Genomic DNA, 16,742 nt, shown 5'->3' with positions numbered 1-16,742 from the left:
ACATGCTTTTTTATCGACTCCAACTATATGTTTTATGCATCTGTTTTTATCAGGAGTTTAAAAAAAGTATAAAGCTTTGTCCTACAAGACAAGCGAGGGTCGCTGTTTGCGATCATGCTGGTGTGACATGTGGGTTTATCTTGAAGAATTCTCACCATATTTCGACCCTTGGTTATGTCTGTATTTATTGACTTTTTTATCTGCTTAATGTTTATGTTTGGCTGAATATGTACTGTATGTTATTTTTATAATTTAAAAAAATCAAATAAAGTTGTTGTTGAACTGAACTGTACAATGTTCTGCATACAAGAGCATTTAGTGTTTTAGAGCACATGGTGCATGCACTTATGATTGGCCGTGGGAGTTTATAGGAAGCCATTGGAGGAAGAGCGGCGGGACCGTATTTAATAAAGGCGAGAAGTAGCCTGACACGTTGTGTTCAGGTTTTGCACATGAAAAACAACAAAAATATTAAAAGATGTCATACGTGTACAGTCACAAACAGTGACCTTATAATGATTCTTGCAATGGATGCCAACACAAACAAACATTGGTAACACCAATTATGATTATTACCCGTTAAATATTTGGCTTTGCCAGTCATGTTGTACAAATGGTGTGGGCACTGTGCTAGTGATGTATAAGTCTCCTACCACCCTACAAAGATACCTCTCCATGAGGGGTGTCTGAGCAGTAATCTGCATCCCCAAGCTCTGTGGACTGGAATAGTTTATAAGTGTGTAGACCTGAGACCTACCTTGGAAAAGGCACGAGTCTGGTGGCAGGCGAAACGTGTCCACTCTGAAGGCGTAGCGACCAGTCACGTTGACATTGGTCTGGGTAGGAAAAGTCGTACCCGCGCGTTCTTTGAGGGAGTAGTACTGATTGGCGGTTTCATTCTGCAATCCAGCCTATGGGAGGAAAGGAAAGTGCGAATTACTAAAGACTTTCTGAATGGACATTTACAAAGATTCACAGATGCATCAGAGGTCTCAGATGCTACAGGAAGGAGGTGAAGGGGCATGTTTTACAAATGCTAAAACTACACACAAAATAGGAAATAGGTGAAGGAAACACACTGAAAGTGCATGGGGGTTTGTGTTTATAGGGGCTGTTACACAAGAAAAAAAGGAAAGTATTTATTCAGAGAGTCATTTACAACAAGCATTTGCAATGCAATAGGTCTCGCATTCACGCGAGTTAGAGCTATTGGCATTGTAAATCACAATGCCTTTTATTTATGTTTTGGGTTTAAAAAAATAAATAAAAGGCATTGTCATTTACAATACTAGCTCAAACTCTCGCAAATGCGAGACCTATTGCATTGCAATAAAGGGCTGTTGGAAATGGGGGTCTCTAGTTGGCAATGGCTGGCCACTGTCCAAGTAGGGATCCTTCTTCCTAAGTCAGAGTAAGCGGGCTACACCCTTTGATAACCCCTGCTCAACCCTGTGGAAACGTAGCACGAGCAGCTATGCTTATCTCAGAGGCAGTGTGTGAAGAAGCATTTATGACCATACACAGTAACACAGTGAAGAACACTACAAAGGGACACCACACAAGTAGTTATAAAAAATAAGTATCTTTATATATAGACTTAACACAAGACCAATAACGGTAAAAACATTACTTAATTCTCTAATCATTTCTAAATCCATTTTACTTGGGGGGTTGAAACAGACAAGAGATAATGCTGGGTTAAAGTGATTGAAAGCAGGCGCCCGTGTAACGGGGGCGGCCTTGCTGCTTAAAAAAAACACAAGCGGTTTCAGCTGAAACAGCGCATATCCGGCCTGCAGTAAGAGAAACTCAATAAAGTAAATAGTGCTGACAGACTAAATAACAGGCCACGTGAAACAACCGAAGTAAAGGGACCCGTCGCCATGGGAGGGAACAAATGAAGACAAGGCCGTACTAAGGAGGAACTAACAAGCCTATTAACGAATCCGAAGGCAGCATTTACAAAAGACAATGACACAAGCAAATAAAAAATATAGGAGGCGAGTGAGCGCAGCTTTTCTCCCATAATCCGCTACAGCAGTCTCGCAGAGCGAGCAGCGAATGTGCGCTGCTGCTAGGCTCGTCCTAAGGGCCAGGGCAGGACAAAGAATTATAGAATCCTTGCTGTCAGGGAGGAGTCAGTCAGCCTTAGAGGGGTGGGGCTGCCCAACACAGATCAGAGTAATCAAAAACAGTGAAATTCAGCACAAATAGAAGTTTGTATCAGAGCAAACTCCACAAAAGAGACTTACCTCTAAAATAGAATTAGTCCACTGGATGCTCCCATAGTTCAGCAGTACAAAGGAGCGGGAGTCGTCGGAAATCAAAACTATTTGAAAGGTGTTCACCTGCGTGAGTGAGGATGGAAAAAGAAAAAATAGTTCACACTCCTGTTTTCAGACGCTGGATGAATGGTGACATCCACTTACGTTTTCAGGGCTTTCACAACGCGCGCGTGTGAGCAGAATTACACATTATAAAGACATGGGGCCCGATTCACAAAGGTAAAGTCTAAATTCACGACTTTCGGTTTTCCACAAAGGGCATTTACGAGCAGCAAAGTCAGACTTTTGTCTCAGTGAAACTTAAGACCAAAGCTTAAGTTTAACTGAGACAAAAGTCTCACTTTACTCCCCGTTAATGCCCTTTGTGAAAACCGAAAGTCGTAAAGTTAGACTTTCATCTCAGTTCACCTTTGTGAATCGGGCCCGTGGTTTGTAGGTCTGGCTATACACAGCTTTAGTTGTCTGCTACACCTCCTGCCATCAACACCATAAAACCTACACAGAGCGCCTTTGGATTGGCCCCTTTCAGCCACTGGTTTTGTTGGCCTAGTCTCTTCCAGCCACTGCTTGAAGCGTCATAACATTTTGGATGAGGCCGCTCTCACTGGTAGCCACTGGCTATCAGTCGCCTCATTTATGGCATTTTGGCAAAGGGCAGCGCAGCAAGTCACCTTGCTTACCTTACTACCAGGTAACGTGATGGAGTTGAACCATCTGCCGTGTGACATTGCACCTATCCTTTGGGAATGCCCATAAATAGCACCCTAGTGGGAGGTGTCCTGGCGGTACATGAAAAGCACCCTGGGACCACTTGGCCGCTCACAAGGCGGGCAGCGCTTCAGCATGACACAGCAGATTTCCTGGGTGTCACGCACCAGGGGCCAGATGTCTAACCGTTTTTTGCAGTTGTAAATGGGAAATCGGCCCGTTTGTGACCGCAAAATTAGTCTGCCCCATGAACAAACCCAATTTTGTAAGTCGGTAACCTATTACCAACTCGAAAATAGGGTTTGCGACTTGCTATTAGGAAGGGGCGTGCCAAGGGCGTCCCCTCGCACTTCAATGTACAATTGTTTCTGGTCCACAATTGCTGTTGCTAAACAGTCACAGTTTACCGCCTACTTCAGGTAGGTGCTAAGTCACTTGCAAACGGGACTGGGTCCCCAGAGGACCCTCCCCCTTTGTGAATAGATCCCCAGAGGACCCTTCCCCTCTGTGAATAGATCCCCAGAGGACCCTCCCCCTCTGTGAATAGATCCCCAGAGGACCCTCCCCCTCTGTGAATAGATCCCCAGAGGACCCTCCCCCTCTGTGAATAGATCCCCAGAGGACCCTCCCCCTCTGTGAATAGATCCCCAGAGGACCCTCCCCCTCTGTGAATAGATCCCCAGAGGACCCTTCCCCTCTGTGAATAGATCCCCAGAGGACCCTTCCCCTCTGTGAATAGATCCCCAGAGGACCCTTCCCCTCTGTGAATAGATCCCCAGAGGACCCTTCCCCTCTGTGAATAGATCCCCAGAGGACCCTTCCCCTTTGTGAATAGATCCCCAGAGGACCCTTCCCCTTTGTGAATAGATCCCCAGAGGACCCTTCCCCTTTGTGAATGGGTCCCCAGAGGACCCTCCCCCTTTGTGAATAGATCCCCAGAGGACCCTCCCCCTTTGTGAATAGATCCCCAGAGGACCCTTCCCCTTTGTGAATAGATCCCCAGAGGACCCTTCCCCTTTGTGAATAGATCCCCAGAGGACCCTTCCCCTTTGTGAATAGATGCGAAAATAGTTTTTTAAGAGCAGGCAGCGGGCCCGCGGACCACAGCCTATTCTTAAAAAAGAAACAGAAAAGTTTCATTTTTCTTTTTTAAATGCATCTCATTTTCCTTTAAAGAAAACAGGCTGCATTTAAAAAAACTGCTTTATTTGAAAAAAAATCACAGACATGGTGGTCTGCTGACCCCTGCAGGCCACCATCCCTGTGAGTGCTAGCCATTCCCAATGAGGTCGCAAATTGCACCTGCCTTATGAATAGTATTGAGGCATGCAAGGTATGATACTCTGTTGTAACTTACACTTTGCGAGTCACAAATTGCAAGTCGCAAATTGTAAGGGTAGTACATCTGGCCCCAAATTACAAGATGTCTTGTGACTGGTCTAGCAATGGCTAAATTTTGTATACTCCGAATTTGGAGAACCGCGCATAGCCCAGACATACAAGCATGGGTAGAGGAAATGCATAAAGCCACTTATAAATGAATATGCCTCTTTTTCCTGTTTACCATTACTCTGCGTTGTAACAACGCATACCATTACCCCGCAAGTCATAACAATGACTTGCGGAGGGGGGTGCTGGATGTTGGAAGCAAGTCATAACATCGACTTGCGGAGGATGCGCTGGATGTTGGAAGCAAGTCATAACATCGACTTGCGGAGGATGCGCTGGATGTTGGAAGCAAGTCATAACATCGACTTGCGGAGGATGCGCTGGATGTTGGAAGCAAGTCATAACATCGACTTGCGGAGGATACGCTGGATGTTGGAATAGTTAAATTTACTATTCCAACTTCAGTCTGTGTGGACTGTAGGGAAGGTGTTGGATTTTAAATTCAACACCTTCTCCCCCCTCCGCAAGTCGTTGTAACAACTTGCGAGGTAATGGCATGCGTTGTCACAATGTGGTCATTGTTACAACCACGTTGTAACAGCAAGCGGGGTTACGGATGCGGGTGACGGGTGTTTACCCTTATGAACCGGTCAATTACATACTTAACAGACTGAATGACCAATCGGACAAATTCAACCGCTTCAATAGATATGCGTTCCAACGAAGGAGGACACCCTCACTCACAAGAGCATAAAGAAGCCAAACAGTTGAGTAGGCGAGTTTTGATATTGACAAGCATATGACGATAGCTGGAACGAGCAGCTAGGATATAGACTCAATGATTTCTGGCAATTGTTTATAGCTGTAAACCACTGACAATTCAATAAAGAATTGTTAATAAAAACAGAAAAACGCATGGAAAAACAGTTAATAGTCCTGAGCCACTAATGACGTTTACGGCTGTTAAAGTAGTGACCACATCAGAGGCAATCACAGTCGTGCCTTACAGAATTCCTAGTAGCGGACACTCAGACGTATTTCAGAGTGCCGAGTGATGCCAACATTTCATATCCAGAATATTGACTGATACAACACCATGAAGCTCTGTATCAAGGTGAGTACAGATTTACTATTCAAAGTCCACATCGAAGTGCATTGAAGGTAAGTGGCTCCAAGATAAATCGACGTGGAGATAAAAACATAACGATAACTCGGCTTACCTTCGTGGTGTCGTGGCAGTCCCCGTTCTGGAGACAATATTTGACTGGATAACATTCAACATTCAATATTTGAGCTGAACTCCTCCCATCCCAGTGCACATGATGGAGTTATGAACAGCAGACGCAGGAAGAGCGTCATCATAATCAAATGCCTTCGCGTGAATAGTGAGAGGAGTCACAGCGGTTAATCCATATGGGGCACTGCTCGATATGAACTATCATTCAAAGGGTATTTAAAATTTGTTTTGTATTTTCAATCATTTTGTTTACAAACATCAGCATCTCAGTTTCTCAAAAGATATGGGGCATATTTACACCCCCTGCCCCACTGGAGCATCACTTTTTTGACGCTACGGTGGCGCTGTATGCTGGCCTATATTGACAAGCCACACAAAGCCACTTTGAGTGGCTGTAAATACGGCGCTCTTTCACACAGTATTCTGCATTAAAGGGGCGTGTCATGGGTGATGCTGTGGGTGTTCCCATGCGACACCCGTGGCTATTTACACTGCCCCAGATCTACAAGCATTCGTAAATCTGAGGCAGCGCCAAAAACTAACGCCTTACAAGGGGAGGCTTTAAAGTGGCAAAACAAGTAGAAACACTTTTATTTTTCCGTGTTGTTTGCTCTTTCCATGTGTGCTACATTCTGCAGCACACGTAGAAGGAGCAAAAGGTCATTAATGATTTATTGTGCAGGAAGGTGTCCCTTCCTGCACAAACACAATCATCCCTGCACAGCAAGCACCCTTGTACCAGGGTGCAAGGGTGCCGGCATTGGCGCACGGCTGCTGTTTAGCCCCAGAGCAGGGTAAAGTACAGGGATGCGCCGAATTCCTGGAAACATGGAGCATCCCTATGTTTGTGAAATGACGCAGATCAGTGCAGTTCAATAACTTGCGGTGCCGTGCTGCGCCATTTCATGTAAATATGCCCTTGTCTCTTTCTTGCACAGTGACCTTCTTCAATGTGGCTGGGGTCCCCCCTCTGAATTAAATACTGTGCTGGGGTGCACTTCAGGGGGCAACTTGCAGGGTTCTAGCCAGCTACCAATAGCTCCCAAGCTTCCCATCTGAGACCACAGCTTTAAAGCATTAAAGGCATCGATTTAAAGTGAAGTTTACTGACCACGCTTGCATCGTTTACAGGCGCCACGCGGTCCCAGGTGGCAATGAAGATCCATGTGGCGTTGAAGTCATAGCCGGGGAAGTAGGTCCTGATGCCTGAGGTGGCATTTTGTAAAAGTTGTGGGTCTGTGCTTTGTCTGTAGTAAATCTCTCCTGCTAATAGTATGTTCACATCTGCCCAGTAGGCGGCTACCACAGCGGTGCCTTCCGCCTGAGGGAATGGAGGAGGCGACCATATGGAGACTGGTATCACGAAAGACAGGAGTCCGTTGGTGCTGACCTAGAAATGCAACAAATCACATTAGTGTCAGTGGGTGAGTCTAGCCTCTCTTTATGGCTGTCTCAGAGGGCCCCCTTCTGCAGAGCTGTGAGGCATAAAATGCATTTCTTCCTAATATTTAAAATGTAGGCAAGCCATGCCCCAAAATACACCCCGCTTCACACCATGTCTGAACCTGGGCGGTCTCTGCAAAATGTCTGCTGAGAAAGAAGAACTGGGTGAAGCAAAAAGTTTAAGCAGGAATGACAAAATATTGGAAGAACATCACTGGTGAGGACATGGCTCTCAGCTCCTACAAGAGAAGGGTTGAGTCTCAGGCACAAAAGGGCACAAATTCACCAAAACACCGGGACAGTGCAAGGGATCCTAGTAACATCACAGAATGTGACATCATATGGTAGATGAGCCCATTGTCTCCAATGAAAATTATATCACATGACCTTTGACCCAAATGATATCACAGGAAGCACATCACTACAGTAAGTGCAGGACCCCTGCATTCCACAACAGTTCCCAAAGCAGATACATGTCTATTGAAGTTTCAGCTCTTTAACTGGGCACTTGGACTGGGGTTCAGCCATCCCCTCCTGGTGCACACCAGATGGATGCTGAAGACGATCCCCTGGAATTACGGTCTGTATGCATGTTAGAGAGGAAACTACATGTGAAGAAGTTAGTACATCAGCAGAGAGTGTCACAGAGTTATACGTGGTGAAAAAGCGATGCAGGTCTAAGGTCCACAATGACGCACGACAGGCGAAGAGCTCCCTCTGAACCAGAGAGCGTCAGCAGCAAGGTCTTACTTCAAGGAGAACTCATGTTTGCAAGCCCAAAGGAATTCAGGGTCACAGCACAACAAGCAGGAGATAGAGTGAGCCAAGAGTGCACAGAATCAGGGTCACAGCACAACAAGCAGGAAATAGAGTGAGCCAAGAGTGCACAGAATCAGGGTCACAGCACAACAAGCAGGAGATAGAGTGAGCCAAGAGTGCACAGAATCAGGGTCACAGCACAACAAGCAGGAGATAGAGTGAGCCAAGAGTGCACAGAATCAGGGTCACAGCACAACAAGCAGGAGATAGAGTGAGCCAAGAGTGCACAGAATCAGGGTCACAGCACAACAAGCAGGAGAAAGAGTGAGCCAAGAGTGCACAGAATCTGCCAGGAAGTCTTGGGAGCAGAACACTAGAGCACACAAGCACATGAGAGAAGCAAAGAAAGAGTTTGATAAGCATTGTTGGAATTACAATAAATACATGTGTAGAGAAAAGGTCAGAAGTTTGAAGACACAGGTGATGTGATGTTTTTATCAAACACAATTGTTGAGCAATTTATTCTTTACATTTTGTGAAATCACATTCTTCGTGTGTCTATTTAAGTGGCAGCCATTTGAGACCCGCTGTTTACCTGTGTAAGGAAAGCTACTCTCCCTGCCAACACAATACACCTGTTTTGCCTCGCCTTGAGGAGTCCTGTGTTTTATTATTACAGTTTCCCCACAACAGCTGACGAGCTGGAGTCCCAGTTGTCTTCAACCGACTGCAGCTGCTAGAATCCTACCTACACCCGCTGCAAAGATCATTGTGCGTCTTTGATGAGGTGAGCAGATATCTCCAAGGTTCTGTCTATTTACTTGGATAGGTAGGACCCCAAGTTGCCTTCTTTAAGGTGAGGATAATGCAATCTCTGTTCCCTGTTTTGTGTATTGTATGACTTGTTTCTTTGGCACTGGTAAATGTTGATATCATGTAAATAGGGGTATCACGTGAAAGATTGTGTACAAGCGTTGCACAATACTAAGCTAAGGTTCTGCGTAGACATTGGGTGTTTATCCCAATGTCATGTTCGAAGTGGTCAGTGTGGGCGATTCAAAGTTGGAGCTCCAGATGTGTTCCAATATTTTGAACTGGAGGATGGCTGAAGGCAGATGTCTCTATACTTCTCCTCCAAGTAGGATCTGAACACTTGAATGACTGCCCTCGACCTAAGGTCCAGAAGTGGTTCCATGGTCTATCAGATGCATGGTTTGAGAGTTCACCTCTCTTGATTGTGGGGAGAAGGGACCAGTTGCTGCTGACTTAGTTTACAGTTTAGAGTCAAACAACTGTGATTAACATTCAGAAGTAGTTGAAATGTTTCTATTTGTGATATGTTGATGATGAATGTGCATGTGTACATGTGAATAGAAATGTGGCCTCAGACTGATGTTATTGTATAGTGTTGCTGTGATGTATAATGTTTAATCTAAGACTGGAAAAACAAATTGATGTATTTAGTATTTATGAGTACTAGCAGGAAGACCTCAGGTCCTGATGGGTCCCTGTGGGCGTCCCACTGCGGGCCCCTATATTGACCCTGTATATAATGCTGCAGCAACGGGGATAATCCCGCCCTCCTGGACCGAGAGTATAATTGTGCCCATTTTTAAAAAAGACAATAGGAGAGAAGCCCAATGCTATCAGCCAATAGCGCTCCTTGATTCATCTGCAAAAATTATGGGTAGAATTATTTCAGATAGATTGGAGGTTTGGACGTAGGAATACTACATACCAACGGAGACACAATATGGCTTCAGTAGAGAACTTGGATCAAATTAACAATGTCTTAATCTGAACCTTTTGATTAGCAAATACACGGAGGTGAAGCGGGGACATCCTCACTAATGCTCCGCTGATCGGAGACGCGCTTTTGACCTAGTAAGCCATGAGATGTTATTGATGACACGAACGGAGTTGGCCAACCTGGATGAGGTTATGTCACATCTGGAATAAATCCAACCAGTATCCTGCAGTTTAGTAAGAAGGAGTTAAAAGTAATGTTTAACAAAATTAGGAGGAGTGCAAGAGGGATGAGAGAAAGTCATAAACCCACCGTATCTAGATATCTCTCAGGGTGGAACATCAGGATTTATCCATGTATCTAATGATGGTAACAAATGCCCAGCAGAGATTTTATCTCACACAAATCTAGCTGGGTATTTTGCATCAGCTTCTAGCTTACCCCAAGACGAATGCTTGGACACAATAAACCTACCAAAGGGCCCTTGTGATGGCCTGGCTTTGCATTCAGCTGTCCATCCTATGTTATTTTGTGGGTTATATAAGATATTAGGAAAAGCCTGTTACGCCCCTTATTTTATAACCCAGAAATGATATTTATATCAAGATGCTTTTGAGTTTTATGTAATTTGGAGGATACAACAATTTGTTATACTGTTTCTACCGACATTGACCGTGTAATATCAAGAACGTAAAATGTAACTGCTCTAGACGAGATAAGATAAGAAAATGAAATCCTACCATGATCATGTTTTGACCTGGCTGAACGTATCTATTCAAACAAATGTTTTATCAAGTGTATAATAGTCATAGAAGATTCACTAATAGTCTGAATTGATTTACGACATAAAACTAAGCCACTATTTGATTATAAGACATGCGTTCCAGTGCATACTTTTAATGTTTGGAAGTTGTGTATACTGTACAGCTCAGCAGAACTGCTAATTATTGTATGTAACATATATAACTTGATCTGTTAACATAGAGTTTTTAAAAATGATTTTATGATAATTTCATATATATAACATTTATTTTATATATATTTTATGGATTATTCAAAATATGAATAAGGATATTTGATGATGAGTAGTAGTTTAAAAAATTAAAAGAAGAAATCTCGAATTAAACAAATAAAATATTAGACTACAAAAATGCTAGAAATACTGGTGACCATGGAGACTCCCTTAGACCATTTGCAAAAGACCTTTCCAGGTGATCAGAAAAAGTTACAAAATATTCTAGGCAATGGTTTAAAGCCACTTATCCCTCTCTTGAAGACACCGTCTTTGGATGCTTCCAAACCTAAAGATTTCTGTCTCCCTCTTACCTGTTCTTGATAAGGTAACGGACAGACACCTTAATGACATCCTAACCAAGAACCTGGAAGAGAACCATATCTTGGACACTTCCCAAAACGGTCTCAGGCCGGCGCACAGAACGGAATCCACACTCCTCATGGTTTCAACTCCATAGTTCCCTGGACGAAGGCGGAGCCTCAGCCCTGATCCAGCTTGATTTGAGGCGGCATTTTATACGGTGTCCCATACAATCCTACTCCAGTACTTACAGGGCGTTGGCATCGGTGGGTCTGCACTCTCCTGGTTCACCTCATTTCTATCTGAGCGCTCCTTCCAGGTCATTTCTCCTCCGTGCAGCTCCCAACCTCACGCTCTACACTACGGCGTTCCCCAGAGCTCTCCGTTAAGCCCTACCCTGCTCAATGTTTATATCAAACCAATGGCACACGTCATTTAATCCTCAGGGCTTGCTCTAGTGTCATATGCCAACGATGCCCAGCTCCTGCTCTCTTTCTCTGAAACTCCTACGCAAGACTTGGCCAACTTCCAAAAGGGAATGTCTTCTATTGCAGAGTGGATGAATGCCAGTTGCCTTCGCTTGAATGAGAACAAAACTGACATACTTTTTTTAGTCAGAGATACCCACTCCTGGGGCAACCACTGGTGGCCTTCCTCCCTTGGCCCCCCATACGCAAGACATACATCAAAAACTAAGGAGTCTGGATGGACAGCACTTCGCCCCTTGAGGCTCAAGCCAAATCGGCAGTGGGCACCTGTGTCAGGCTCTTGAGATGTCTCAAACTTATTCTTGCTCTTTTCGATCCTAGCACCCGACAAACCATCATTCAGACAGTAGGCTTGCCCCGGTTAGATTATTGCAGCATCGTGTACCTGGGAGACAACAGGCCAGTCAATCAGTTAATACTAGACTCCAGATGGTCCAAAAGGATCCAACCAAGCTAATGATCTCCCTCCCAGAATTGTGCTCTGCCTCCTGTTGTCTTTGTAAAGTGCGCTGGTTCCCTGTGGACAAGCGTATTCACTTTAAGACCCTCTGTATCTCTAACAAGATATCGCACTCCCAGATGACCCCATCCTGCTTAACCTCACCTCCCCTTACTGGCACTCACGCTGTTTGCACTCAGTCGACCTCAACCTGGCCATTGGTCCCAGAGTTAGGAGAGTAGGAGCAGGAGCCTGCTCTTTCCGTGCCAAGGCCCCATCCCTCTGGAACTCGCTTCATCTCTCCACCAGGAACTCACAGAACCACCTGCATTTCAGAAACACCCTGAAGACGACCTGAAGACGCCCTGAAGACGCCCTGAAGACACCCTGAAGATACCCTGAAGATACCCTGAAGACACCCTGAAGACACCCTGAAGACATCCTGAAGACGCCCTGAAGACGCCCTGAAGACACCCTGAAGACACCCTGAAGACACCCTGAAGACGCCCCGAAGACACCCTGAAGACGCCCTGAAGACACCATGAAGACACCCTGAAGACACCCTGAAGACGACGCCCTGAAGACACCCTGAAGACACCCTGAAGACGCCCTGAAGACGCCCTGAAGACGCACTGAAGAGGCCCTGAAGACACCCTGAAGACGCCCTGAAGACGCCCTGAAGACGCCCTGAAGACGCCCTGAAGACGCCCTGAAGACGCCCTGAACACGCCCTGAACACGCTCTGAACACGCCCTGAAGACACGGCTTTTCTCCAGTGTTTCCCTCAGACAGGATGGCAGGCGCAGTTAGTTCATCCATTGGGCCCAACGCTGGGAAACCCGATTGTTGGGGCAGCCTCGTGCTCACATATCACATGACCTTTGGCCCAGATGATATTACAGGAAGTACATCACTACAGTTACGAACCCTGCAATAAGTGCAGGATTAATAACATTCCACAGTCCCAAAGAAGATGTGCACCGATTTCAGGTTCAGATCTTTAACTGGGGACTTGGACAGGGCTTGGGCCATCACCTACCGATGCACATCTACTATATGCATGACTATCTCTCTCTCTCACACACATACATGCACACGCGCACACACATACACACACACTGCTTGCCACACCTACACAAACAAACATTGGCAAATACAACAGGTTTTGCCTTTGGCCGGAAATACTGGATTTGCCAATGCTTTTTGCTATTCTGTTTTGCTTCTTAGAATAAAAAAAAATAATTGTTGCCGACGCTGTCCAGCATCATCAAGAAAAATAGAATGAGAATTATGAGGCTGCGCTCAGGTGTGGTGACTCATATGTACATGTGTCTTACTACAGCACCTCTAGCATGATGTTGTACAACTTCGACGCCATCACCACCCTGGCAACCGCTGAGACCCCCGCTCCCACGACAACCACCCGCACCAACCGCCTGCTCGCCTGGACCTACATCAACGACGACGACACCATCAAGATCATGAACACCACCCACTCCGGATCCCCGGAAGACCCCTGCCCACACCACATCTTCAACAACGCCAGTAGCACCATCGCACCCCATCTCCGGAAAACCATCAACATCCCCTTCGAGACAGCGACCTTCCCAGAGAGCTGGAAGCACGCAGAGATCAACGTCTTACGCAAGAAACCCAAGGCGGACCCCAAGGACCTCAAGAACTTCCGACCCATCTTTCTGCTCCCGTTCCCGGCGAAGGTTATTGAAAAGGCTGTCAACAAACAACTGACCAGCTTCCTCGAGGAGAACAGCATCCTGGACCCGTCCCAGTCTGGATTCCGCAGCAACCACAGCACCGAAACTGCCCTCCTCGCTGCCACCGATGACATCAGGACCCTGCTTGACAACGGAGAAACCGCAGCCCTCATGCTCCTGGACCTGTCAGCTGCCTTCGACACTGTCTGCCACCGCACACTACGAATATGCCTCTACGATGCCGGAATCCAAGAGAAGGCCCTGGACTGGACCACCTCCTTCCTCACACAGAGCGTCCACCTCCCCCCCTTCCGCTCCGAACCCATCGTGATCATCTGCGGCGTACCCCAAGGCTCATCCCTCAGCCCAACGTTGTTCAAAGTCTACATGGCACCGCGCGCCCACATTGCACGACAGCACGACTCAACATCATCTCCTACGCCGACGACACCCAGCTGATCCTCTCCCTCACCAAAGACCTCTACACCACCAAAACCAACCTCCACGAAGAAATGAAGGCTGTCGCCGACTGGTTGAAAAATAGCCGACTGAAGCTGAACTCGGACAAGACGGAAGTCCTCATCCTCGGACCCACCCCCTCGGCCTGGGACGACTCCTGGTGGCCAACTGCACTAGGAGCACCGCCTACGCCCACCAAACACACGCACGCAACCTAGGGGTCAGCCTCAACTCCACCCTTTCCATGACGAAGCGGGTCAACGCCGTCTCCTTCTCCTACTTCAACACCCTCCGCCTGCTTCGCAGGATCTTCAAGTGGATCCCCACCGAAACAAGACGGATGGTTACCCAGGCCCTCGTCAGCAGTAGACTGGACTACGGAAACACACTCTACGCAGGTGCCCCGGCCAAACTCCTGAAACGGCTCCAATGCATCCAGAACACCTCTGCATGCCTGATCCTCGACATCCCCCACCGCAACCATATCACACCCCACTTGAGACCTGCACTGGCTCCCCATCGACAAGAGGAAAACCTTCAAACTCCTCACCCACGCACACAAGGCACTCCACGATACTGGACCAGCGTACCTCAACAACCGACTCAGCCTCTAGACCCCCAACCGCTAGCTCCGCTCCGCAGACCGCGCCCTTGCCACTGTCCCCCACATCTGAAGAGTGACCGCCGGCGGCAGATCTTTCTCGTACCTCGCCGCCAAGACATGGAACACCCTCCCCATCCACCTGCGGCAGACCAAAGACCTTCTAACCTTCAGACGACTTCTCAAGACCTGGCTCTTCGAACAGTAGCAGCTTCCCCCCCTTGGCGCCTTGAGACCCTCACGGGTATGTAGTGCGCTGTATAAATGCTATGATTGATTGACTTGTTGATGCATCGCCACGCTGCGCGTTCCCAACTCATGACGAGGTGGCCATTTGCTTTTGTTTTTGATTTAACGGTTACAAGAGGGTAGTTGCCCAACCTTGAGTGGGGAATTATAAAAATATCAAAAGTCCACCACAGAACATTTTCTTTTTTTAAAGGAGCAGGCTGGCAGCAAGTTGAAGTGGTTGAACACTCAAAATACAGTGGAGGGGGAAGCACAGGGGACGAGAGAACGGGGTCCAGGTTAAATTAAACACTGACGAATGCTGGCTGCAGAGGGGGTGGAGGAGCTGAATAGGCGGTCAGTCCAATTTTCAATCAGTGGCAAAGCCAACATGTCTGACCTATAACTCTGTTTCTTCAATTATTTTGGTGTTTTGTGTTGCCCTGTGAGAGAATGAATGAAATCATGATTCCAGAGAGATCAAATGAAGTGATACCAGAAGCTTATTCTGTGCTTTGCTGGCCTGTACCGAAAAGAAGCGCCCTCTGCTCTTAGCCAGGCGTAATCCAGATGCCCTTACTAGCAGCACAAAGAGTTCTGGGAGGATTGAAATGTAGTGTCCTAGAAATCAAATACATAGGGCCTCGCGTTTAGAGGGCAGAATGAGTAACAGTCAGGACCTTGAACAGAATGATCATCACACTCCTTCCTGGATAGACTCAGGATGAGGCGCGACGCTGCATTGTGCACCACCGAGGCCCATATTACCGAAGTGCCCCGGGGGCACAACAGCCATTTGTGCCCTCTTTGTGCGCCCTGGGGCCCTTTGGTATTAAAGAAAGGGCGTCAGGCAATTGTGCAGCTCTAATGTGAAACAGATAGTGCTGGCACGCACGTTTGCACCAGCGCTATCTCAAGATGGCATTCACTCATTTGCATGGGTTTGACCCCATGCACAAGAGGGAATCTCTTTACCTCTATGCTCCTGCGGTATAATGGATGCGGACGCAAAGGTAAAGAGCTGTCAGGAGTCGCACAAAAAGATGGCACACTGTCAGTGTTCCGCCTGATAGCACATGGACCCCCCAGACAACCCCTTGCATGCGGGTGCATTCACTCACTGTACCTGCCAGCAAGGGGAATTCTCCCCTCTTAAAAGGGCAGGCGGATGCCGCCTGCACAGTGAAACACAGAGTGGCTTTCAAGCAGCCGCTTCGTATTTCACTTGAATGCACTATCCTCAGGCCAATACTAATTTGTGTCTCCCCTGGGTGTACTTTCCCTGTGTGCACATGGTGCACCTGTTTAATGGTGTGCAGTGGCGTAAACAGGGAAAGTGCGCCCTATACGTAATAGAACCCATGGAGTCTTCTGACCTTATATTCCAGTACCCCAAGACAGAGGTGGGCCGATATTCCAGCCTAGATCTTCTCAGCACATGGACTAATGTTCTGTGAGCATCTGATGGTAGAAAGTCAAGGAATTTCCTTAATGACAGAAGCTGATGAAAACAGGTCCCTGCTATTGGGTAATCCATAAATAGCTCATCATCTATTCTGACTCTGAAATTCTTAGCATCCGATGTGGGAGGAGGGAGGAGAAGATCACTCGGCCAGCTATGGTTTATCCACTGGGCTCTGTCGTTACCAAACAGTAGGATCTCCTTTTGTCTGCACTGCACTGAAGGGCAGCTTTTGTGCATCCAGTGATGGCCCTTCCTCAGACAAGCATTGGAGGTGAGAAGCAATTGGGCATCATCTGCATCTGAGACAGTCACCAGACCATGCAAATCAACCAATTAGGCTGAAGAGGCCTGTTATACTTGCCTTTTTCAGCGGGCTGGCCCCCAGACTTTTTGCTTTTTGGCCTCCTGTTTTGACCTTGTTTTTGTTGGTTTTAGGACTATGAGCACTTTACCGCTGCTATTCA

The 16,742-nt window shown here is 46.9% G+C and overlaps 1 protein-coding gene across 1 annotated transcript in view; it reads right to left on the bottom strand.

Annotated features, from left to right (window-relative positions):
- LOC146839268 (alpha-tectorin-like) overlaps nucleotides 1–16,742 on the bottom strand; it is a 275,007-nt gene that overhangs the window by 118,533 nt on the left and 139,732 nt on the right. Inside the window, exons 7-9 of the mRNA XM_085650330.1 lie at nucleotides 6,731–7,009; nucleotides 2,253–2,348; nucleotides 758–911 (exon numbers count right to left, since the gene is read on the bottom strand). Of these exons, the coding sequence (XP_085506456.1) occupies nucleotides 758–911; nucleotides 2,253–2,348; nucleotides 6,731–7,009 (529 nt within the window). The remainder of the gene's footprint in view (nucleotides 1–757; nucleotides 912–2,252; nucleotides 2,349–6,730; nucleotides 7,010–16,742) is intronic.

The sequence above is a fragment of the Triturus cristatus genome, chromosome 4_1 (assembly GCF_964204655.1).
Source record: "Triturus cristatus chromosome 4_1, aTriCri1.1, whole genome shotgun sequence".
NCBI lineage: Eukaryota > Metazoa > Chordata > Amphibia > Caudata > Salamandridae > Triturus > Triturus cristatus.
This window is presented reverse-complemented; position numbering and strand designations above follow the sequence as displayed.